Source organism: Myxine glutinosa, chromosome 7 (assembly GCF_964187855.1).
Source record: "Myxine glutinosa chromosome 7, kmMyxGlut1.1, whole genome shotgun sequence".
Classification (NCBI taxonomy): Eukaryota; Metazoa; Chordata; class Myxini; order Myxiniformes; family Myxinidae; genus Myxine; species Myxine glutinosa.
This window is the reverse complement of record NC_136267.1, coordinates 2,396,371-2,420,553: the sequence shown is the minus strand read 5'-3', so window position 1 is coordinate 2,420,553 and position 24,183 is coordinate 2,396,371. Positions and strand designations below refer to the sequence as shown.

Sequence of the window (24,183 nt, the reverse complement as noted above, 5' to 3'; positions counted from 1 at the left end):
CTCCCACCTCCCCCCAAGTCCTCCCGATGTCCCTGCTCTCAAATGTTGTGTTTGTGTCCTTCCCCCTCTCTCCCCATCGTGTCTGCTGCTGCCCTTGTTTTTTGTGTTTTGTGTGTCGGTTTGTCTTTTTGTGTGATTAATGTTAGCTCTTTCACGAGCCTCGATCTTGTATACAAAAAAAAAGAAAAAAAAAAAGATAGTCAGTACGTGGTTGCGTTCTGTACCAAAATGCCAAATTAATCCCATACCGGGGGTATTTTTAAATGCCAAATTAATCCCGTACCGGGGGTATTTTTTTATCAAAAAAAAATCCCGTACTCAAAGGGTTAATAATGAAAATAAAAGAAAATAAAAATTAAATAATTAATCAATTGGCTAATATAAAATATAAACCACCACCATTTCATCCGAATCTGTAACTTTAAAAAAATTAATTAACCAAGTCATTAATCGAATAATTAAATAATCGATTAATTGATGAATCAGTAAAAAAAAATAGCCTTCACAACCAAATCACTTGGTCATTGGCATGTCCAAATATCAGCTTCCTAACTCAAAAGGTGCCTGAGATAATGCCCAGAAGAGAAAGGAAATATATAAGTACTTAATTAAAAAAAAAAAATATATATATATATATATATATATATATAAGTACTTAATTAATCGATAATAATAAAGTAACCAATCAATTAATTGATTAATCAATAAACAAAAAATATCCTTTTTGACAAAATACTTGCTTACTATTGTGCCCAAATTTCAGCTTCCTAGGTCAAAGGATGGCTGAGATATCGCCCGGACAAACAAGAAAATAAGAAAAACAACCAGTGAAAACTGAGTACTCTCTATCAGCGTGCGTCATTGCCGAACCCCCTTCGGTGCCCGGCAATGACGTTATGCAGCGCCTGGAGATGGCAAAGGAAAGGTGCGGTGTACAACAAGACTATAAAAGAACAATTTGAGTATAGGAGAGTGGGCAGGGAATGTCAGGGGTGGTTAAATATATATATATATATATATATATATATATATATATATATATATATATATATATATATATATATATATATATATATATATATATATGAAACCTACCATATGACAAACAGTCAGTTTGTGTGTTGTACAGATGTCAGTCCCCCTTTATAAGCGTAGGATTTAAAGGTCAATATTTTAACACGAATGTGTGTTCAGTTCACAACGGTCTATTTTTGAGGATAAAACAAACTCGAAAAACATTTTCCATAAAAGAGTAATTATGTCCCTTATATTAGAATTGTAGATGGTGGCTTGCAAACCGAGCATCAAGGGCGGTGACCAGAAGCGTTTTTTTATAACAACAAATACGAGGTGCAGGGAGGTCAAATTTGTTGCACGTGACGTACAACGTGAGGTGTAGTGAGGCAGTTGCAGGAGAAGTACATGGAGAAGAGGAAGAAGTTGTTTCTTGGGTTTGTTGATCTGGAGAAAGCATTCGATAGGGTTCCACGCGAAGTATTGACATGGGCATTGAGGAAGTTAGAAGTGGAGGAATGGTTGATCAGAGTAGTGATGGCAATGTACAAAAAAGCACGCACAGCTGTAAGGACGAAGGACGGGAACAGTGGTGAGTTTGAGGTGAAGGTGGGAGTGCATCAGGGGTTGGTACTAAGTCCACTACTATTTGTAGCTGTGATGGAGGTGCTGGCTCAGAACTTAAAGAAGGGTTTACCGTGGGAGTTGTTGTATGCAGATGATCTGGTGTTGATTGCGGAAAGTATGGATGGACTGAAGGAAAAGATCAACAAGTGGAAGGAATGTATGGAGAGAAAAGGTCTGAAGGTGAATATAGGAAAGACGAAGGTGATGGCAAGTGGTAAAGCATGTGGTGAGGTGGAAAGAAATGGGAAGTGGCCATGTGCTGTGTGCAGGCAGGTTGTCCGAATGAACTCCATTCAATGTACAATGTGTGCTGAGTGGGTTCATCAAAAATGTAGCGGTCTGAGAGGGTCATTAACCAGTGTGGCAGCTATATTCAAGTGTAAGGTGTGCACAGAGGGAGCTGCAGATGGAGAAAATGTTGAGTTAGATCTTGGAGACAGCGTGAAGCTGGAAGGTGTGAAAACATTTTGCTATCTCGGAGACATGCTGAATGGAGAAGGTGGATCAGACTCGGCAACGGTTGCTAGAGTGAGATGTGCATGGAAGAAGTTTCGGGAACTGAGTGGCATGCTGATGAGGAGGGGAGTGTCGTTGAAGCTGAAGGGAAAGGTGTATGCTGCATGTGTGAGAAGTGTTGTGATTTATGGAAGCGAGACATGGGTAATGAAGGTAGAGCAGCAACGAAGGCTGGAAAGGGTGGAAATGCAAATGGTTCGGTGGATGTGTTTAGTATCGTTGAGAGAATGAATGAATATGAATGATCGTTTTAAGGCCATTTTCCCTGCTGGAGTGGGGGTTAGCCTTGCGGGCCCCATGACAATCATGGTTCCCTGTTTGAGGCAATGTTTTATGGCCGGATGCCCTTCCTGACGCCAACCCTCAGTCGCCTCTTATGACACGCAGGGATATGGTGTACCTATTCTAAATTGGGGTACACACTGGGATCATTCATCCCAGCAAGCTGGTACTCAATTTGCCGACCTCGGAAGGATGACAGGCTGAGTCAACCCCCCTGGCGTTAATTCAGCGATCGATCGGGATTCAAACCCAGGATCCTAGGATCCCAAGCCGGCACCCGAACCGCGAAGCCAACACCAGGCTTAGAGAAAAGATGAGAGAGAGGAAGACAAATGATGAATTGCGAAAGATGATGGGAATCGAGCCTGTGATTGATGCTGTGAAGAGGAACAGGTTGAGATGGTTTGGTCATGTGTTAAGGAAGGATGAAAGTGACTGGTTGAGAAGAGTGATGGAAATGAATGTAGAAGGAAGTAGAGGACGGGGAAGACCGAGAAAGACTTGGCTAAAGATGTGGAAGAAGAAATGCGGGCAAGGGGGTTAACAAGGAGAGATGCAGAAAATAGGCCTTCAAGCCTTTTGTCCGCCCCATTCTTCCCTTTCTCCAATCTATTCTGAAATCTCTGACACACCTCCAACAGCTCTCCCTACCTCTTCCTCCTCTTCCACATCTTACCCTACCGCCCCCCCCCCCCCCCCCCCTGTTCTGTATCCGATGCTCCCCCTTCCTCTTCATTAATGGTATGGACCTCAAACATCCGGGGCCTTCGCTCAAACTTGACTGATCTCTCCATACAGGTTGCTTCTGACAAACCAGACGTGATCTGCTTAACAGAAACTTTCCTCCTTCATGATGTCTCTGATTCCTTGGTATCTCTCCCAGGTTACTCCCTCCTCCGGAATGATAGACCTGAGCCTCGTCCTGGAGGTGGGGTTGCTATCTTTATAAAAAAACTCTCTTCCTCACTCGCCCTGCACTGCCCTCTCCCCACCTCACCCCCAGGAATACCTTTGGCTACGGCTTCCCCTTCACTCCCACCTTTTGTTCATATGTGTGTTGTACCGTCCACCAAACAGTGATGACTCCATCTACATCTCGCTGTCTGATAATATGGACCAACTTCTATCTACCCATCCCAACTCTCTCTTCCTCATATGTGGTGATTTCAATTGTCACCATGCCAGTTGGCTGGGTGTGGGTACCTCTCTCACCAGCCATGGCTCTTCAGCAAAGGACTTCTGCGACTCACTGGGACTGACACAATCTGTCAATTTCCCGACCCGGATCTCAGTCAACGGAGCATCTTCTCTTCTGGACTTGGTTATGTCTAACTTCCCTGAAAATGTCTGCTGCTCTTCTTCTGCTCCAATCGGTTCTTCTGATCATGTGCTTGTTAAAGTGGACATCTCTCTGGCCATTCTCAGAGAGCCTCCTCAGCATCGACGAGTCTGGCATTTCACTCAGGCCGACTGGCACGGGCTGCAAGCAGCCATCAATCATCTGGACCCATCATCTGGAAGGGTAAATCACCCATCTCTACTGCCTCTGACATCAATTCTTCCTGGGAATTCTTCCAAAGCAAACTGCTCTCTCTCTCATGCACAGATTTATCCCATCTCGTCTTTGGTTGTCTTACCCTTCCTCCCGTCGATGGTACACTGAATCTTGTGGTGAGGCAGTTGCCCTGAAACAACTTGCCGTTGCCTCTTGGAAGGAAAATCCAACTGAAGGAAATCTCAGTTCCTTCCACCAAGCTCGGAACAAGTGTGTGTCTACCCTCAGGAGTGCCAGGAAGCACTATCTCTCCACACTCAAGAATGAACTCTCAAACCTGTCTCCTTCCTCCAAATCCTGGTGTCGTCTGGACAAATCCGTTTCTGGTGTTTGTTCCCCCTTCATCCCCTCCCTCACCTCAAATGACTGCACAGTTGACACCGCACATGACAAAGCCGAATGCCTCAACTCTGTGTTTGCCTCAAAATCTTGTGTCCCAAACCCATCTCTCTCTGTTCCCACCTTACCCAGTCAAACCCAACTGCTCCTGGACTCTGTGTCCTTCTCTCCTGACAAGGTGGAGAAGTTTTTGTCAAACCTCGACTCTGATTCTGCAACTGGACCAGACGGCATCAGCCCACGGGTCCTAAAATCCTGCTCTGCCGCTCTATCTCACCCACTCTCTCTGTTCTTTTCACCCTCTCTTTTGCTCAAGGTCATCTGCCAGCATCTTGGAAATCAGCAAACATTACCGCTTTACACAAAAAAGGTGCAAAAACAGATCCTTGCAACTCCAGACCAATCAGCCTGCTCCCAATTATTATCAGCAAAGTCATGGAATCCATCATTGATTCGGATATCAAATCCTTCGTCTTCTCCAATGGCTTGATCTCCGATCATCAATTTGGATTCAGACCAGGTCATTCTACTCTGGACATGTTGCTTCTGCTGTCTCAACAATGGATGGAGGTCCTCAATGCCAAACAGGAAATCAGAGCTGTCTCCCTTGACATATCACGTGCCTTCGATACGGTCTGGCACCCAGCTCTGCTCACCAAACTCTCCTCCTATGGTATCCCTGGAAATCTGCACACTTGGCTTGCAGACTTCCTCTCTGGTCGTAGTCAACGTGTGGCCCTGAATGGATTTCTCTCATCGCCCCTTCCTGTTCTGGCTGGAGTTCCCCAAGGTAGTGTTCTGGGCGCTGTGCTTTTTCTGGTCTTCATCAATGATCTCTCCGACTCTCTGGAAAATCCTCTCTTTCTCTTTGCTGATGACTCCACTCTCTGCAGTTCCATTCCTCATCCCTCAGATCGGCAGCCTGCAGCCTCCTCACTCTGCAGACCTGGACAAAATCACAGACTGGTCAAACAAGTGGAACATGTCTTTCAATCCTGACAAATCTCACACTCTTACTATGTCTCTCCGAAAAGACCGACTGGAAAACCCTCCCAACTACTTTTTCAACAATCCTCTCCAAGAAGTTCTGTCGCTCAAGCTTTTGGGTCTGACTATCTGCCGTGATCTTTCTTGAGAAAACCACATTTCCAAGCTGGCCTCCAAAGCCAGTTGCCGACTGGGCATCCTCCGTCGTGCGAAGTCCTTCCTTGGCACACCTGAGCTCCTCACCACATACAAGGCTTTCATCCGCAGCTCATTGGAATACTGTTCCCCCCTCTGGGCCAGTGCTCCTGCCTCACACCTAGCTCGGCTTCACGCTGTTAAAGCCAAAGCTTTCAGAATCATTGGATTCTCCTGCGATGAAGCTATCTCCGAGGGCCTTTCACTCACTCACCGCAGGCAGGTTGGTGGCCTTTCTGTCATCTACCGACTCCTCTCCGTCCTTGCTCCCCCAGCTCTCTGTGCTCTGTCCCCCCAATATTCCTTCAGGTCGCACACGATCTGCCAGCAACCTTCTTATGGTTAAACTGCCAAAATCTAGGCTCTGTGCTCACCTTCACTCTTTAATTCCCCTTTTCTCCCGCCTCTGGAACAAACTCCCCCACTGCCTTCAATCCCACTCCTCCCTTCAGGTCTTTAAAACAGCTGTTCACCACCATCTCTTATCTTCCCCCATCCAAAACCTTGATCTTTTCTACCCCCGCTAATTCACCCCAGATACACTTTTTTCGAAATTCCAACTTCTTTCCTGGAAGTCGTTGCAGTGTCCATATGTTTGTTTTATACCTCTCGCACCTCCCCCCAAGCCCTCTCCCTCCCACAGTTCTCTCGATGTCCCTGCTCTCAAATGTGTTTGTGTCGTTCCCCTTCTCTGATCCTGTCTACCGCTCCCCTTATTTTGTGTTTTATGTGTCGGTTTGACTTTTTGTGTGATTAATGTTAGCTCTTTCACGAGCCTTGATCTTGTATACAAAAAAAGAAAAAAAAAAAAAAAAAAAGACGGTTGTTGAGAAAGTAGATGGGAGGATGTTTGAGGTCCAAACAGTTGGAGATGGGGGCGCGGAGGCATTGGGATGAGGATTTGGCGGAGCGGAGTGAATGGGAAGGTTTGAGTGCGTTTTGTGTGGGGTGTGGGGGAAGCATTTAGGGGTGGGGTGAGGAGGGGTGCAGAAAGGGGGGGACATGAAGCTTTGAGGGGTGGGAGTAGATGCTTTTGAGGGGGTGAATGCTTTGCCTTATTTCATATTCCCAATTTTGACAAACAGAGATAAAGGTCATGGGATGGAGGATTGGAATGCTTGTTTAACGCATGGAGAAACGCTGCGCTGTTTGTGGACGAGGTGTTGAGTAGACAAAAACCTCAGCAAAATAATCTTTGGATGAAGAAGAAGAAGACGTGCATCATGGTGGCGAAAGAGAACGTGTGAAGGAGAAACAAGGGTTTGAAATGCATTCTTATTCTTTTTTTCTTTTTTTTTAAATAAGTAATTGTGCATTTGAGAATGATTATTGTATGTAGCAATGACACCATGGACAGTTTGGTGTGGCGTTCATGCATGTGGTGAAGGCGTAATCCAGTAGGATGTATAATGCGTCTGATGCTGTGCCGTTACCGATGTTCTTGCAGCTGTTGTTCCAAACTTTTCCCGTATGGCTGAAACGTTGTGCGTGACTTGCTCCATGGTGCCTGAAACGAGACGGCATAACCAGGGTTATCCTCGCCGTCGCAACATCCCCGCAACGCAGGGTGTTTCGTTATGACACACCTATATCGGTCGTCATCGTCGTTTGTACGCAGCTCGTGGCTGCGGCTTAGCAAGAGTTATTGTGGGGGTGAGGATCGGGATGTGCCGTTGATGCAGTGCCCCCTCTGCGTTAGAGCATTCATTTGGAATTTGTCAGGGTGCTGGCGATAGCTCGCTTTCTCATTCACTTATATTGTTGACTTCCAGATATCCAGAGCATTATTCCGCCCAAATCCTTGATGGCTCCAGTTTCGCTCTTCGGCCATTGCACACTCTAAGCAAGCACGACGAGGAAACTCCTGAATTCCGGCAGAGGTTGCTCGTAGATTAAAACGCGACTTGGTTTCCCCATGAGACCCCACCATGTGGAAAGTTGTGTGGGGGATTATTTCCAAACGAGAATGATGTTGTGAGAAGAAAAGCTAAGTTTACTTGTATGTGGCCTCCAAGGGTGGAAATCTCGAGAGACTGTCGCCGTGACAGAGGCTGGTGCTGGGTCTGGGTATGAGACCCTGGAGGGTGTTGAGGAATGTGCACAGCAGGAAGCCAATTGGGTAGCTGCGAGTAAAAGGATGGGGTGTCAAAAGTCAACCTGCAGAACCATGAGCAAGGCCCTGGGTGGCAAGCAGAACCCCCACCCATGAACAAATTTTGAATCCAAAGCAGCAACCGCATAACGTCCACTTATTCACGAAGTCGTGGGATAGTGAACGGCTTATCTCACACCTGCACTCGGAGCGAGGCCGGGGCACCGGGTTGCCGGCCGTCGGCATCCTTGTTGAGCTGCAGACAACCGGGGGCCCGAGCGAGGTGCTTGAGTTGTTGCCTGAATGCCACCAGGCCTGTGGAACAGATTCATGGGACACGAGGCAAGTACATTTATGTCAACCACTCGATTAGTGATACAAATATCCACTCGATTTGGGTACAAAAATTGTGGAATAACTCTCAGTTGTCATGGAATTGAAAATATTAAAATTTGGGGACAAGCTTCAAAAAATTAAATAATAAAACTCCATGAATAAAGATTTTCAATTATCCTTGTGGAAAAGTTTCTCTGCTTCAGAGAAGGCTCACGGTCATGTGACACTCAAGACAGCCTGGTAGTTACAACAGGAACACTTTGTGAAATGGATCGTCACACCCAGAGAACTATGGAGCAGAGAATGAAATGACTGTTTCGCTACCTCCATTTATTTGATCAACCGATGTCTCCTTCACTCACCTTTCTTTACAGATGTATCCGAAGCTCTCCGGCCTTCCCGAAATCCCACCGGAGAGTGGTTTTCTTCGTCCCTCTCCGTTTGGGCCGAAGCTTCAGTCGTAGGTAATTCCTTCATGAACTCTGTACAAGGTGCGGGATTTAATGAGCTTAGGAGAGATGGAGGTCTGGTCAGGGCCGTGTCGACGGCACTACCTGAGGTAGCCGGCTGAGGTACTGCTGTAGTGCAACACGTGGCGGGGGCTCCTTGGTGTTGTTGCTCCGTTGTCATAATCGGTGCTGTTGCCAAAGCAAATGTGAAGTTTGGGACGTCCCAAGTAGGGGAGAGGGCTGGACCCATCGGTCCTGAACTCAGTAGCTTTGAGTTAACTTGAGCAAGGCCTGAAATAGTCTGCACTGGACTCGGTGGGCCTGAGTTCACCTGAGCGGGACATGCTAAAGTCTGTTCTGGAAATGGTGCTGTTAGGGCAGGGAATTGCGTTGTGCTGGGGAAGAGGAACTCCGCAGTTGGATCTCCGCCATCATAATTGAGGTTGCACAGAGACGGGTTGGCTGAAAGTGAAAAAGGTGGACCTGGGAACGAGCAAACAGACAGTCGGGTGAGGGATGCACGATGGAAGCCTGGGAAGTGAAATAGTCGCGTGGAGCGTGCGTGACTTACCGGAGGTCTCGTGCTGGTGCATGGGACCTTTCCAATTGGGTAGGCCGGACATGACCTCTGATGAAACGTCAGGCAGGATTACCTCGGGCACCTCCATTTCAACACCCTCATCGATGGAGGGTTCCAGTGCGGAACCGAGAGACGTGACGGAGCTGATCTTCCGACGCCGCACAGGAGGAACTTGCTCCAGCAAACATCCGGTCACCTGGGCCAGAGTGAGTGTACAACTTTTATTCTTTCGTAATTGGGTTTCTCTCACGTACTCGTAACTTCAACAGGAATGAAAGTAATTTGATGTAAACATCTGCCACCGCATCTCGATTTCTATTGTTTTTGTCCGGTTCATTATTATTCTGTATTTTAATGTTTTCTCTTGTAAAACCAAAGGCCTTGACTTACGTAGTTCAGGATTGAAATAAAAAGGTAAAACATGAACTTGTTCATGAATCCAAATACGACTCGCACTTAATTATATTAATTAATTTCTTCACTTTCAGAGCAAGGTGGTTTTGTTTGTTCTGAAAGATCAGAGTTCATGTCGAGCTCGGTGAAGTTCGCCATTTGTTTGTATTAACAAACCCGTGACAAAAATGACACTTTCTCGAGCCACGTTACATTTGAAGCACAAGTCCTTGGGTGCTCTCGCTCCCAAATCGAATCAAAATGGTGACACCTCTTTCCTGCCAACCGACGTGTGCTATTTTACAGGACATGGTACAACTTGTCGATAAACCTTGTTTGACGAGGACATTAGCAGCACTGAAGGACTAATTAAAAGGACACTTAGACAATAAGATGGTACGTGGAATTTGAATCTGAGATCCCCAGCACGATGAGCCAAGTGCTCAGATGGGAGTGCGAACCAGAGATACTAGAGCAGAGCAAGATGAACCACTCGGCCGTAATCCCATATAAAAGAGTGAAGCACGCACTGGGGCGGAATGGCCGCCATTTTAGTAAAAGCAACTTATCTGCGGCGCTCCGTGACTCCTGCGTCACTGACGTAGCGCTGCATAGTGAAAGGTTTTCTTTTTCCTTTTGGTGCAAAGGAAGGGAGGGAATATCAATTTAAAGACGGTTTTTTCTCGCTAGTTTTCGTGTGTAAATGAATGAGATTAATTGCATTATGAGTGAAATGGTTTATTTTGGTGACGACGGTGGAATCACCGGTGTTTTTGTAACTAGAAAGGAATTTAAAAGAACAAAAAAAACAAACCCCTGGGTTTAAACTGCAACATGCAAATTTCTGGAACAGTATTGACTTGTAACCTTGGTGATGTCAATTTGTTTTTCTATTTAATTTGAAAAAAAAATTCTAATAATTTGTTTTGAGGGTGAGGGATGGGTAGGAAGTTAAAATATATGGCATCTTTCATTCCTTCTTTCTTTCATCATATTTATATAATATGACCCTACTGCAAAGCCGCAATGAGCCGGCGAAGCCAAAGCCACTATTTTACCCATCACTATGGCATCAATAGGTTAGGTAGTTGGTAGTAGGTAGGTGTAGTCGGTACCGTACCTAGTTCAAAATGACACCATTTGCATTCCGGATGAGATTAGAATTTATAAAATTTACTTCTTGATTAATTCGGTGAATTCCGTCTCAACTTCGGATATTTCCGGCCGTGAAAAACTATCCACTACAGCCACGGGATTTCTAAAAAATAATTCTTCGTCAATTTTAGAATATTTGACGCCGTTTTCAGCCTCCGAAACGCGGTACCGGTAATCAGCTTTTTTGAAATATTTTTTCAAATCCTCGAATCTCATTGGTTCCGGTCATTGGTGACGATTTTCGTTGAAGATAACGAGGTTGGTCTTAAAGTATTTTAATTACAAATTAGAGGTGCATAAGATTGTGAATCAAACAGACGGGTCAAACAAACTCCTATTGAACTTTTTCGCAATTTTTTATGCATACTTCCGCATCCGCAAGATGGCGGCCTCCGTGGAGCGATTTGGTGCATCAAAGCTTCGAAATTCTCAAAGGATCCAGCAAAATCTGGCTTTTCAACATAATACGTACGCGTTCATTCACAACACCGGCTTCGCCGGCTATTATATTTATATATTTATTTATTTATATTTCATATATTCTTTCATCTCTGCTCACCTTCACTCTTTTATTCCTCTTTTCTCCCCCTTCTGGAACAAACTCCCTCACTCTCTTCAATCCCACTCCTCCCTCCAGGTCTTTAAAACAGCTGTTCACCACCATAAAACATCTTCCCCCATCCAAAACCGTGATCTTTTCTACCCCCGTTAATTCACCCCAGATCCACTTTTTTGAAATTCCGACTTCTTTCCTGGATGTCCTAACAGTGTCCATGTGTTTTTTACCTCTCCCACCCCCACCTCTCCCCATGCCTCCTCCCCCCCAAGCCCTCTCCCTCCCACAGATCTCCCGATGTCCCTGCTCTCAAATGTTGTACTTGTGTACTTCCCTCTCTCTCTCCCCAACCCCTCTCTCCCCATCTTGTCTCCCGCTCCCTTTATCTTATGTTTTATGTGTCAGTTTGTTTTTGTGTGATTAATGTTAGCTCTTTCACAAGCCTCGATATTGTATACAAAAAAAATTCTGTCCACATGCCCGTTGTTTGTATTCATATTGAGACTCTACACCTCCTCTTGACAGTGGCATGTTGGACACATCTGTTCTTGAACTTCAGTGCATACTGGACACAGATGCTTACAAATGTTGCAACTATTCAGGACTTCCCTCGCTCTGCAAACGTACAAACCCTTGTAGACATCCAGCTGATGGCTTCATTGAGCAGGAGACAGATATTCTTTCTCGTCATCTTAGATTTACTGAATTCAGTGCGAAACGCTTCCTCACAGTGTGAACAAAAAGTGAGGAACTCCTCTGATGGGATTATCAGAGATCGAAAGTTTGACTTTGATGTCAAATTCCCTGTTGTGAATGAAGAGCAGGGCGGGATCATCCAAATTCAGCAGCACTTCGTAGAAGAGCCTTTCTGCAAACCAGACATGATGGCAGCAATTCATGTCCACTGAGGACTCTAAGACACAGATAACCAGAGATGTATGCTGGTGTGTTCTGCTGAACATTAGGAATTGCAACATTTACTCTATCTGTGCTGAACAGGTGTGAAAAACTGCACTGATCGACTCGTTCTTTTCTTGTTGGTGAGACTCTGCAGTGTCAGAATGAATTTGTCCGAGTCTGATGAGCAATTTGCTCCAGCAGCCGGTTTGATTAATTCAGCAACCATCACCATCCTCAATGTACATCTGTATTCCTTTGCAGATGGATTGTCTCTGCACCCACCTTTCCTCCTTTATGGTTGAGAAGAGGTTCTCTACGATTTCCTTTTCCTGGTTCAGATGAGAAGTGGATAAATATTTCATGTAAAAATCTGATTGAAAACACATTTCCAAGCTGGCCTCCAAAGCCAGTCACCGACTGGGCATCCTCCGTCGTGCGAGGTCCTTCCTTGGCACACCTGAGCTCCTCACCACATGCAAGGCTTTCATCCACAGCTCAATGGAATACTGCTCTCTCCTCTGGGCCGGTGCTCCTGCCTCACACCTAGCTTGCCTTCGCGCTGTTGAAACCAAAGCTTTCAGAATCATTGGAATCTCCCGCGATGAAGCTAACTCCGAGGGCCTTTCACTCACTCACTGCAGGCAGGTTGGTGGTCTTTCCGTCTTCTACCGACTCCTCTCCGGCCTTGCTCCCCCAGCTCTCTCTGGGCTCTGTCCCCCAAATATTCCTACAGGTCGCACAAGATCTGCCTGCAACCCTCTTATGGTGAAACTACAAAAATCAAGACACTCTACTCACCTTCACTCCTTCATTCCTCTTTATTCCCACATCTGGAACAAACTCTCTCACTCTATTCAATCCAAGTCCCCCCTCCAGGTTTTAAAACAGCTGTTCACCACCATCTCTTTATTGTATGTTGTGTGTGTCCGTTTATTTATTTTTATGTGATTGTTAGCTCTTTCACGTGCCTCGATCATGTTGACAAAAAATAATAATAACAAGCGTTACGCCTAGGTCCCCCGTCGGTGAAGTGATACAAGTTGACAAAGTGGAAGACACAAGGCGGCCATCTTGGATTTTGACGTGGTGACCCAATTTTCAATAGGGTTCTTCCTTATGCCTGGATACACCCACACACCAGATTAGAAGTTGGTACTTCGCTTATTTTTCAAGATATTCCGCTCACAAGGTTCAGACATTCATGGCGTCAGACATACATGGCGGAGGCCATCTTGGATTTTGACGTGGGTTGCACCCACACACCAAATTTGAATGCGGTCCTTTGCTTACGCACGCACGGACGGATGGGAAAACCATAGTCCCGCTTTCGCCTTCGCGGTGCGACGGGGGGGGGGGGGGGGGACGGACAATAACGGCTCCCACAACTGTGTTACCAAAATAAGGCAAGTTATTATTATTATTATTTTGGATGGCATGGCTATGGAGATTGAAATTATAACTTACATTGTAGGCATGGGCATTGGCCAGATAAATTTCAGAGTGGGGGGGAGGGCAAAAAAATTCAAAGGGGGGCAAAAATTGTGTGACTTGTCCTGTTGAAGCTCCTAGACACTAAGTTCACAAAAACGATAACTAACCACAACTTTTCGCTGAAACATACATAATTTGGAAAATTGGAGCCCACTAAATTGTATAAGAAGGAATTTGACCTGCTATCTTTATTTTACGTGCTTCACTGTAAGGGACAATGGGGAGAGGTCCAGGGGGGACAGATCCCCCCCCCCCCCCCCCTCCCGCAATCTCACCTTTGGACGTCCATGATTGTGGGTAGGTATATAGGGTCTATGTTGTGTCATGTCCTGCTCTAAGCTAGCGTTGCTTGCGCAGTTGCTCACTAAAATGGTGGCCGAGCACGCCCATTGGATACTTCTCGTTCACGGCTGAGTGGTTTATCTTGCTCTGCTCTAGCATCTTTGGTGCAAACCAGGCCAACTCTAAAGCAAGTGTTTATGCAGATCATGTGAAAATGATGTTTAGTTTTCAGTTGATGTTGATGAAACGATCAAAAAAGGAACGAAGTTGTTTTGGGGAGGTGTGTTGTTGGAAGTAGAGTTGACATCACTACTCGTACAACTAGAGGGCTCATAGAACAACCTACCACGCGGAGAAAAGAGGACATGAATGGGGACTGCGAGCAGCAAATCTGATTTGTTGTGATGATGTAAAATGCCGTGGGGACTGCGAGTGGCAAATTTGATTGGTCTTGATGATGTAAAATGCCGTGGGGACTGCAAGTGGCAAATTTGATTGGTCGTGATGATGTAAAATGCTGTGAGGACTGCAATGATAAATTTGATTGGTCGTGATGATGTAAAATGCCGTGGGGACTGCGAGTGGCAAATTTGATTGGTCGTGATGATGTAAAATGCTGTGAGGACTGCAATTGATCAATTTGATTGGTCGTGATGTAAAATGCTGTGGGGACTGCGAGCAGCAAATTTGATCGGTCGTGATGATGTAAAATGCCGTGGGGACTGCGAGCAGCAAATTTGATCGGTCGTGATGATGTAAAATGTTGAGGACTGAATGAATGAATGTGAGGACTGCAAGTGATAAATTTGATTGGTCGTGACGTAAAATGCCATGGGGACTGCGAGAAGCAAATTTGATTGGTCTTGATGATGTAAAATGCCGTGGGGACTGCGAGCAGCAAATCTGATTGGTCGTGATGATGTAAAATGCTGTGAGGACTGCAATTGATAAATTTGATTGGTCGTGATGATGTAAAATGCCGTGGGGACTGCGAGTGGCAACTTTGATTGGTCGTGATGTAAAATGCTGTGAGGACTGCAATTGATAAATTTGATTGGTCGTGATGTAAAATGCTGTGGGGACTGCGAGCAGCAAATTTGATCGGTCGTGATGATGTAAAATGCCGTGGGGACTGCGAGCAGCAAATTTGATCGGTCGTGATGATGTAAAATGTTGAGGACTGAATGAATGAATGAATGTGAGGACTGCAAGTGATAAATTTGATTGGTCGTGACGTAAAATGCCATGGGGACTGCGAGAAGCAAATTTGATTGGTCTTGATGATGTAAAATGCCGTGGGGACTGCGAGTGCCAAATTTGATTGGTTGTGATGATGTAAAATGCTGTGAGGACTGCAAGTGATAAATTTGATGGGTCGTGATGTAAAATGCCATGGGGACTGGGAGCGGCAAATTTGATTGGTCGTGATAATGCAAGATGTCGTGGGGACTGGGAGCGACAAATTTGATTGGTCGTGATGATGTAAAATGCCGTCGGGACTGCGAGTGGCAAATTTGATTGGTCGTGATGATGTAAAATGGCCTTAAAACGATCATTCATATTCATTCATTCATTCATTGTGATGATGTAAAATGCCGTGGGGACTGCGAGTGGCAAATTTGATTGGTCGTGATGATGCAAAAATGCCGTGGGGACTGCGATCGGCAAATTTGTTTGGTCGTGATGATGTAAAATGCCGCGGGGACTGCAAGTGGCAAATTTGATTGGTCGTGATGATGTAAAATGCCGTGGGGACTGCGAGCAGCAAATTTGATTGTTCATGATGATGTAAAATGCCGTGGGGACTGCAAGTGGCAAATTTGATTGGTCGTGATGATGTAAAATGCTGTGAGGACTGCAATTGATAAATTTGATTGGTCGTGATGTAAAATGCTGTGGGGACTGCGAGCAGCAAATTTGATTGGTCGTGATGATGTAAAATGCCGTGGGGACTGCAAGTGGCAAATTTGTTTGGTCGTGATGATGTAAAATGCCGCGGGGACTGCAAGTGGCAAATTTGATTGGTCGTGATGATGTAAAATGCCGTGGGGACTGCGAGCAGCAAATTTGATTGGTCGTGATGATGTAAAATGCCGTGGGGACTGCGAGCAGCAAATTTGATTGGTCGTGATGATGTAAAATGCCGTGGGGACTGCGAGTGCCAAATTTGATTGGTCGTGATGATGTAAAATGTTGAGGACTGAATGAATGTGAGGACTGCAAGTGATAAATTTGATTGGTCGTGATGTAAAATGCCATGGTGACTGCGAGAAGCAAATTTGATTGGTCGTGATGATGTAAAATGCCGTGGGGACTGCGAGCAGCAAATTTGATCGGTCGTGATGATGTAAAATGCCGTGGGGACTGCGAGCAGCAAATTTGATCGGTCGTGATGATGTAAAATGTTGAGGACTGAATGAATGTGAGGACTGCAAGTGATAAATTTGATTGGTCGTGATGTAAAATGCCGTGGGGACTGCGAGAAGCAAATTTGATTGGTCGTGATGATGTAAAATGCCGTGGGGACTGCGAGCAGCAAATTTGATCGGTCGTGATGATGTAAAATGGCCTTAAAACGATCATTCATATTCATTCATTCATTCATTGTGATGATGTAAAATGCCGTGGGGACTGCGAGTGGCAAATTTGATTGGTCGTGATGATGCAAAAATGCCGTGGGGACTGCGATCGGCAAATTTGTTTGGTCGTGATGATGTAAAATGCCGCGGGGACTGCAAGTGGCAAATTTGATTGGTCGTGATGATGTAAAATGCCGTGGGGACTGCGAGCAGCAAATTTGATTGTTCATGATGATGTAAAATGCCGTGGGGACTGCAAGTGGCAAATTTGATTGGTCGTGATGATGTAAAATGCTGTGAGGACTGCAATTGACAAATTTGATTGGTCGTGATGTAAAATGCTGTGGGGACTGCGAGCAGCAAATTTGATTGGTCGTGATGATGTAAAATGCCGTGGGGACTGCAAGTGGCAAATTTGTTTGGTCGTGATGATGTAAAATGCCGCGGGGACTGCAAGTGGCAAATTTGATTGGTCGTGATGATGTAAAATGCCGTGGGGACTGCGAGCAGCAAATTTGATTGGTCGTGATGATGTAAAATGCCGTGGGGACTGCGAGCAGCAAATTTGATTGGTCGTGATGATGTAAAATGCCGTGGGGACTGCGAGTGCCAAATTTTATTGGTCGTGATGATGTAAAATGTTGAGGACTGAATGAATGTGAGGACTGCAAGTGATAAATTTGATTGGTCGTGATGTAAAATGCCATGGGGACTGCGAGAAGCAAATTTGATTGGTCGTGATGATGTAAAATGCCGTGGGGACTGCGAGCAGCAAATTTGATCGGTCGTGATGATGTAAAATGCCGTGGGGACTGCGAGCAGCAAATTTGATCGGTCGTGATGATGTAAAATGTTGAGGACTGAATGAATGTGAGGACTGCAAGTGATAAATTTGATTGGTCGTGATGTAAAATGCCGTGGGGACTGCGAGAAGCAAATTTGATTGGTCGTGATGATGTAAAATGCCGTGGGGACTGCGAGCAGCAAATTTGATCGGTCGTGATGATGTAAAATGCCGTGGGGACTGCGAGCAGCAAATTTGATTGGTCGTGATGATGTAAAATGCCGTAATAATTTGTTCAAGTACGGCTAAACAGAAGAGGTTTTCAAGTACGTAAAAGATGATTTGTGTTCTACACTCCACAGTGTTTACGTTTATAACTTCATTGAATTGAAATGAAATAGGGATTGTAAAAGGTTGTAGAAAAACAAATAAAATAAAAACTCAAAAAAAGTTTACCACCGTTGATTTGGCGTCCTTTACATCACCTTATTTAACACGTTACATTCGTCCTTCACACCTCTGTTTGTTTCCTGTTTAGAATGATTTTCAATTTCGTTTGATTGGCAGACAACATCTAGCACTAGGAGACACTAAATGATCACTCCTCTCTGCACCTATGCGACCAGGGCGAGTTCACAGCCAAAGTACAGGTGAACTCCAGGTTTGTTTTCCGATTCATGTTCAAAATGTAACATTCAATTGAGGTCAAGTTGTTACTCGATTAAAAACGGACGTTTGTAGACAGAAGTGAACAAATTGCTTAGCCCTGCTTTCGCTTCGTGTGCGTGGGGTAAGAATGAAAACAAAAACAAACCTTTGCAGTTGGAATAAGATCTACATCGAATGACCATGTCTGTCCAAATCGTTCACTGGACATTGCTTGCGTTTCCTCCATGCTCTCCCACGGGTCGGGGGCCCGCTGACCTTCTACCCACATGACGGCTTCGTTTGACAACATGCTCCAGGGAGGCTGAACGGCGTGGTTTGTTGGTACCAGAGACACTTGCTCTGGGCCTTGGCTGAGGTTTGCTGCAGTGCCAGGAAACGAATGCAAAATCTGGTTGGTCTGTTGGGCAAAGGTGGGGATGTCCAGAGCAACTTGGTCACAAATAAGTACGGCAAGGTGACCCCTGTGGCGAACATCATCACGTCCCTGCACACCAACAGTACAATCCTACCTTGGAGATGGATTGCTCAGCAATGGAGCTCGGCCGGCGGGACCTGGTGTCGAGGCGCGATTCCAATGGGAAACTGCAGCGATGGGTTAGGAGGCGCTCGAGCAGCAGCTGGTAAATGGCGTGATAATCGTCAAAATTGCATGATTGCAGCGACTGTGTTGGCCAAGAAAGAAAGGATGCCAAAGAGGGTCAGAAAACAGTGTATGATGTACAAAAAAGAAGTGCATCTCTAATTTAGCTTAATAAACATTGCTTACAAAAACGGGCATTAAACGAGAAAATAGAATTTGACGCAAATGGGTCAACGGATGCCGATCACGCCATTTTGAGTTGGCCTGTGTCCGCTTACATTCGATACCAAGCCATCGTTACATCTGATCTCAATTAAAGGTCAGAAAAGATATCACTTATTATCGTCTACAAAATTATTATCAAAGGGCACATGACCTTTGACCAAGTGAACAAAGAAAGAAGAACCACCTTCAGAGGCCATTTTCCCCCGCAGAGCCAGGGTTGGCCTTTTTTTTGGGCACCATGGTACCCTTTTTGAAGCAATGTTTTATGGCCTGATGCTCTTCCTGCCGCCAACCCTGTTGGTCGCCTCTTGCACACAGGGAATTACCAGTGAGCTGGTACTCAATTTGCCGACCTCAGAAGGATGACAGGCTGAGTCAACCCCCCTGGCGTTAATTCAGCGATCGACCGGGATTCGAACCCAGGATCCTAGGATCCCAAGCCAGCACCCTAACCGCTAGGCCAACACCAGGCTTTCCAAGTGAACCCAAAATGGAATCGGTTCATCTTCGTATTGCCGTCTATACTTGTACCAAGTTTGGTTGAAATCCCTTCATTTGTTCATAAGTTATCGTGGTTCAAAAAAACAACAACAATGGCGGACGTACAAACCGAAATCAAAATCCCTTCTTCTCATCTCCATGCCGAATGCGGAAGCATAATTAATAGTCCATTTATTTAGTCCATGCCAGTTTTGAACAATGCAGAATCATTTCATAACCAGTTCAAACTGGTTTTACCCAGTTTCACTCTTTATCAATACTGTACAAAACGAGTTCACAGTTTATTGTATTTCAAATATTCCTTCAAGAAAACCTGTGTTTGTTATTTTTGGTGAAAGCCCCTTCTTTTACCAAGTATTGGAACTTTGAATTAACAAATATCATAGAGGTGCCATTGATATCACAAACATGAGTTGTTAGGGAGCTCGGTATCCATGTGTCTGTACATGTCCATCTGCCAATAGATCGGTCTGCTCGTCTGCCTGAGCCTGCCCAACTAGCAGATCGATACATAACCTCAGGAAGGACAAGGCATCGGATCAGCATGTCCCAATGGCAGGATAAAGTCTCAAAAGCCTCAATATTCCCTTCCTCAATACTCCTCACTTCTTTTAATCGGGGTATATAGACGACAGTAGATCTACGATCAGGTGCATTTGTCCACATAAGTATTGACTGATGTCCAGATTCCTTCAGATTTAATTCAGTTTAGTGTTAAACAGCATCAGTGACTGTTTAAAAAGGTAATCATACGTGTTTGTGGTTTATAATATTTTTACTTCTGGTCGGAGTGCTCCCACAAAAACGCCACGATAACCTATTTATACATGTTAACACAGCATTTGTTAAAGGAGAAAAAAAGCCCTTGGGGAGATGGGATATTATTAGGAATAATTTTGTTTTGTAATAACATTTATATTGTGCTTTTGTTATCAGAAGGGGCCTTGGAAGAATGCCACGATCAAGCTAGCTTAACACGGATATACACCTCAACACACATCCCCTAGGAAAACCCCCCTAGGAAAGGAGGCAAATTAATGCGCTACAACCTTCATCATGTGACCCTTAGTCTACTGTTAGGTTTGGTTGAGATTGGATAAGTAACGATCGAATGTATCGTGCTCAAAAAGTAGACAGACACCAAATTGAGTATTTTAGAATGATTTACATCAAAATCCTCACACATTTCAATCTATGGACATGCTTTTATTATATATTTTTCCACTCTGCATTGGGGTAATCAAGGGAATGGAATAAAACAGAAAACCCCCTGCTCTATATATGCAGAGTTCTACCACTCAGACATCCTGGGCCTTGCCTGTTACCGGGGTGAAATATCCAGTCATGTGACCGTGTCTGTAGTGGGATTTTAATCGATTGGGAGCACATTATAAAGCAAAACTTTATTAATATACAAAGTCATGCTGGATGATAACATTGATAAGGTATCTCCATGTCGAAGTGCGATGGAGCACAAGGTAACCACCAGCGGTGCCAGAGGGTGTTGTGTGGCCACCAGTTGCTAATAACGGGGCAGAACGAGAACGTTGTGGGCCAGAATAGAACCTGTTACAACTAAAAAGGAAACTGGTCTGAACAAAGTTAAAATAAGTCGGGCCAAGGCCCAAAATGCCTACTTGCCTGGCCAAGCTGGCCAGGAAAATGGAGGCTGGGCAGGCCAACCTGGAAAGTAAAATGGCAGCCCATGTGGACATAACAGCAAGCTGGGTGGGTATGAGCGCAGGTGCTGAGAAACATCGCTCCAGCTGAACGATGGTGCCAAGGAAATTGTCGGTTTTATAACTCGGGATGGTGGCCTAGCTAGCACGGTAATGAACAGCAAGTGTCCGTGCAACAAAGCAACGTACCTCGAGCGTTTTTTCCCGATCCATTCCGAGGTTCTGCATCAGTCGCAGGACCTGCTCGTTGTAAGCCGGCAGGCCGGCAGGTAGCGCGGTCGTCGTGCCACCGGGATTTTGCGGTTGGGTGCCCGAATACAGGGTTTGCAACCATCGGTGCTGCTTTATCTGTTTGATGGTGAGCCGTTTGTTGGGATCCTGAACGAGCATCCGGCGGATGAGGTGTTCACAATCTGTGCGGCAACACACAAAAATAATCACAACTTGCTTTCCCACGGTTGGCAAGTTTCCTACAAGGTGAATCTCTTTCATCGTCCATAGGTATGTAAACGTATCAGGTACATACACGTGGCCATTACCAACACCAATTTTGAATAAAAACATATTTAAACATCATTTTGCAAACTAAAAGAGGACATTTAAATTGAGTGTTTCAAGCAATATGGACAATTCCACAAGATTGACAAAGTAATAAATTAATCTTAACCCAGAATATAAACTTGTTCATTGTAAACGAGCGGAGTAGAGCAAATGTTAACTGATGAAAATGTGACCATTCCTACGACAAGGCCAAATGGGAATCGCATGACTTAAACAATCTTAGTGACGTCGGTTTGCTTTGTTATAAAATGCACTTCCATCGTACTGTATTATTCCTGGCATTCCTGGTTATTCCTGATACGTGAAGCGCCCGACAACCCCGCCTACAGAAAACAGATTAGTTTTGGAACGACGGCCACATTTTCCATCCAATCATCATTTAACTTTGGTAAAAATGAATTCTCCATGGGTAGTCGCTCCTACGTGGAAAGTTTTGTGTCAATCGATCAAGCGGTTGCAGAGAAAACGAATTTTAAAGTGATTGAAGGTGAAAAAGTGAGGACCTTGTCCAACATTCCACAACATGGTCACGGTTGTGCACACCTATTACTCGTACTATGACTACAGACAGCTACCATGCAGTATAATTGTGTTGTATTATACTGTTGTGAGAATGCTTTCTAGCAAGTAACTTTGCATAGTATCATGATAGTTATTTCCCTTTATGCATTTAACAGCATAAGCCTGAGGTAAAATGGCGATATCAGGATATGTGTCGTCATCCGTATAGAAAGCTCCTGTCAACTTTCCGTGTGTGTGTGTGTGTGTGTGTGTGTGTGTGTGCGCGTGTGTGTGTGTGTGTGTGTGTGTGTGTGTGATAAAACCACTTCCTCTTGACACATTTTGCCTTTTTATCCCTTTGTAATCTGTCTTAAATGTGCTTTTAAGTGATCCGACAGGCCAATGGCACGAGTTGGGGTGGGAAAAGCCACTATGACTACCAAAACCGAGTCGTCAAGGTGGGTGAAACGTCAAGGTGAGTTGCTCCACCCACGAACTGGGACCCACCCGGGCCAATAGCAGCCGAGCAGGATGGGGCTAGTGGCGTTGCGGACTGAGGGTGGTGGCAGAGCAAGCAAAAGGGGGATGCGAACCAAGGGGGGAGAGATGTTTGGGAATTTGACGGGGGAAGCTGCGCACAGACCCCCCTGGGGTTTCTTCGTGACACGAGATACACCTACCTGCAGTCTTCCACCAGCCCTCACCATAAGCCGCGCCGGACCTGCCTTTTCCCCTCCTGCTGGCCTGTGCTTACGGCATGTACTGTTTTCCTGCCAGAACCGCATTTCCCTTGGGTCACACTGCACCCGTTGGGTGCAGCACTCGTATTTCAGTCTTGTCGTTCTCCAGTTTCCTGCTTCTTTGGCATGTCTGAGGCCTTATGTGCTTCGATAGATGAGGAATTACTGTGTGTACGTAGTCGGATGATGTGTACGGGGTGTATTGTAAATAATTATATTGTGTTTTTGTATTCCCACCTTTTTGCCTGTTCAATACACTATTATAAAATCACATGGACTCGGAGTGATTCGAGTGTTTTGATTGCGAGACACATTGGCTATAGAATCTGTTAAAGCACCGATTGGGTTTCGTGGCGATTAGCGCCCAGCACGGTGCAGCTTGGGTCGCTGCCGCAGCTTGGGTCGCTACTTTGGGTGGTGAAGCGCACAGAACTGATCAGCACGTCTCCCGACTGGCTTTGGTGAACCACCAAGTACGACAATGTGGGTAAACAGGCCCGGGAACCTACTCGGAGCGCCCAAATCAGTTGGCCGCCGTGACCATTTTCACGCAGTTTGTCGGGATTGGGATCGGGCAACTGGGATGAGTCCGGTGACTACAACTATGTTTTCCATGTTTTCTTGCAGGTATTGTGGCAGCCACAACTAATCAGATGTCTGAAGGCAAAACATTATTGGAATCCAAAGCACAAAGCCGGTTTGCTCTCACGTGACAAACAGGTTGGGGACCTCCCTGTTTTGTAACCACCTATCTGGTGTTGCACACATCTTCCCTCTGTCCCGTTTGTGGAAATGGTCTCACAGAGATGTATCACTCCGACCCTTCCCTCCAGGATTTCAAGCAAGTGATGCACCACCAACTATCATCCCCCATCCATACCCACAATCTTGATACCCCATGAACCCTACCTCAACCCAACCCCCTTACCCCAACCCAACCCTCTTACTCCATTTCCTCCGCTCCTCTTTCTCTCCTTTTCCCGTTCATTGCCCCATGCACGCGAAGCAAAAAAATGGGGTTAAGCAATTGGTTCATGTGTGTCTGTTTTATCAGTTTATGATCCAGGAACAGCTTATTTATTGGATTCAACGTTAGATTTTGGACACGAATTGGAACATCAATAGGAAAATGGAAATCTGTCGTTTTACTGTACTTTGTCTCGGAATTGGGCCCACATCGCACATCCGCAGAGAGGAGCGAGACCATTTTTTTGCTGTCTGCCTGTCTGGCAGTCAAACAAAATTGAAAATCATTCCAAACAGGAAACTTACTATTTTAAGGACGTCATAATGGACACAAACAACAGGCACGGAGAACTAATGTAACGTGCTCAATGTAGGTTGGTGTAATGGACACTGGGTAAAACAGTGGTAAATTCCGGAGTTTATTTATTTATAGCCGGCGAAGCCGGTGTTATGAATAAACGCGTATGTATTATGTTGAAAACCAGATTATGCTGGATCCCTTGGCTTGGGAATTCCGAAGCTGTGACGCACCAAATCGCTCAATGGAGGCCGCCATCTTGCGGATGCGGAAGTATGCATAACAAATTGAAAAAAGTTCAATAGGAGTTTGTTTCACCCGTCTTTGTTTGATTCACAATCCTATGCACCT

General features: G+C 45.3%; 1 protein-coding gene across 1 annotated transcript in view; it reads right to left on the bottom strand.

The window, feature by feature from the left end:
• Positions 1-24,183, bottom strand: part of SIK2 (salt inducible kinase 2) — a 108,038-nt gene that overhangs the window by 3,301 nt on the left and 80,554 nt on the right. Inside the window, exons 7-14 of the mRNA XM_068121719.2 lie at positions 20,956-21,179; positions 18,291-18,443; positions 17,927-18,178; positions 8,964-9,168; positions 8,306-8,875; positions 7,807-7,922; positions 7,513-7,638; positions 6,949-7,022 (exon numbers count right to left, since the gene is read on the bottom strand). Of these exons, the coding sequence (XP_067977820.2) occupies positions 6,949-7,022; positions 7,513-7,638; positions 7,807-7,922; positions 8,306-8,875; positions 8,964-9,168; positions 17,927-18,178; positions 18,291-18,443; positions 20,956-21,179 (1,720 nt within the window). The remainder of the gene's footprint in view (positions 1-6,948; positions 7,023-7,512; positions 7,639-7,806; positions 7,923-8,305; positions 8,876-8,963; positions 9,169-17,926; positions 18,179-18,290; positions 18,444-20,955; positions 21,180-24,183) is intronic.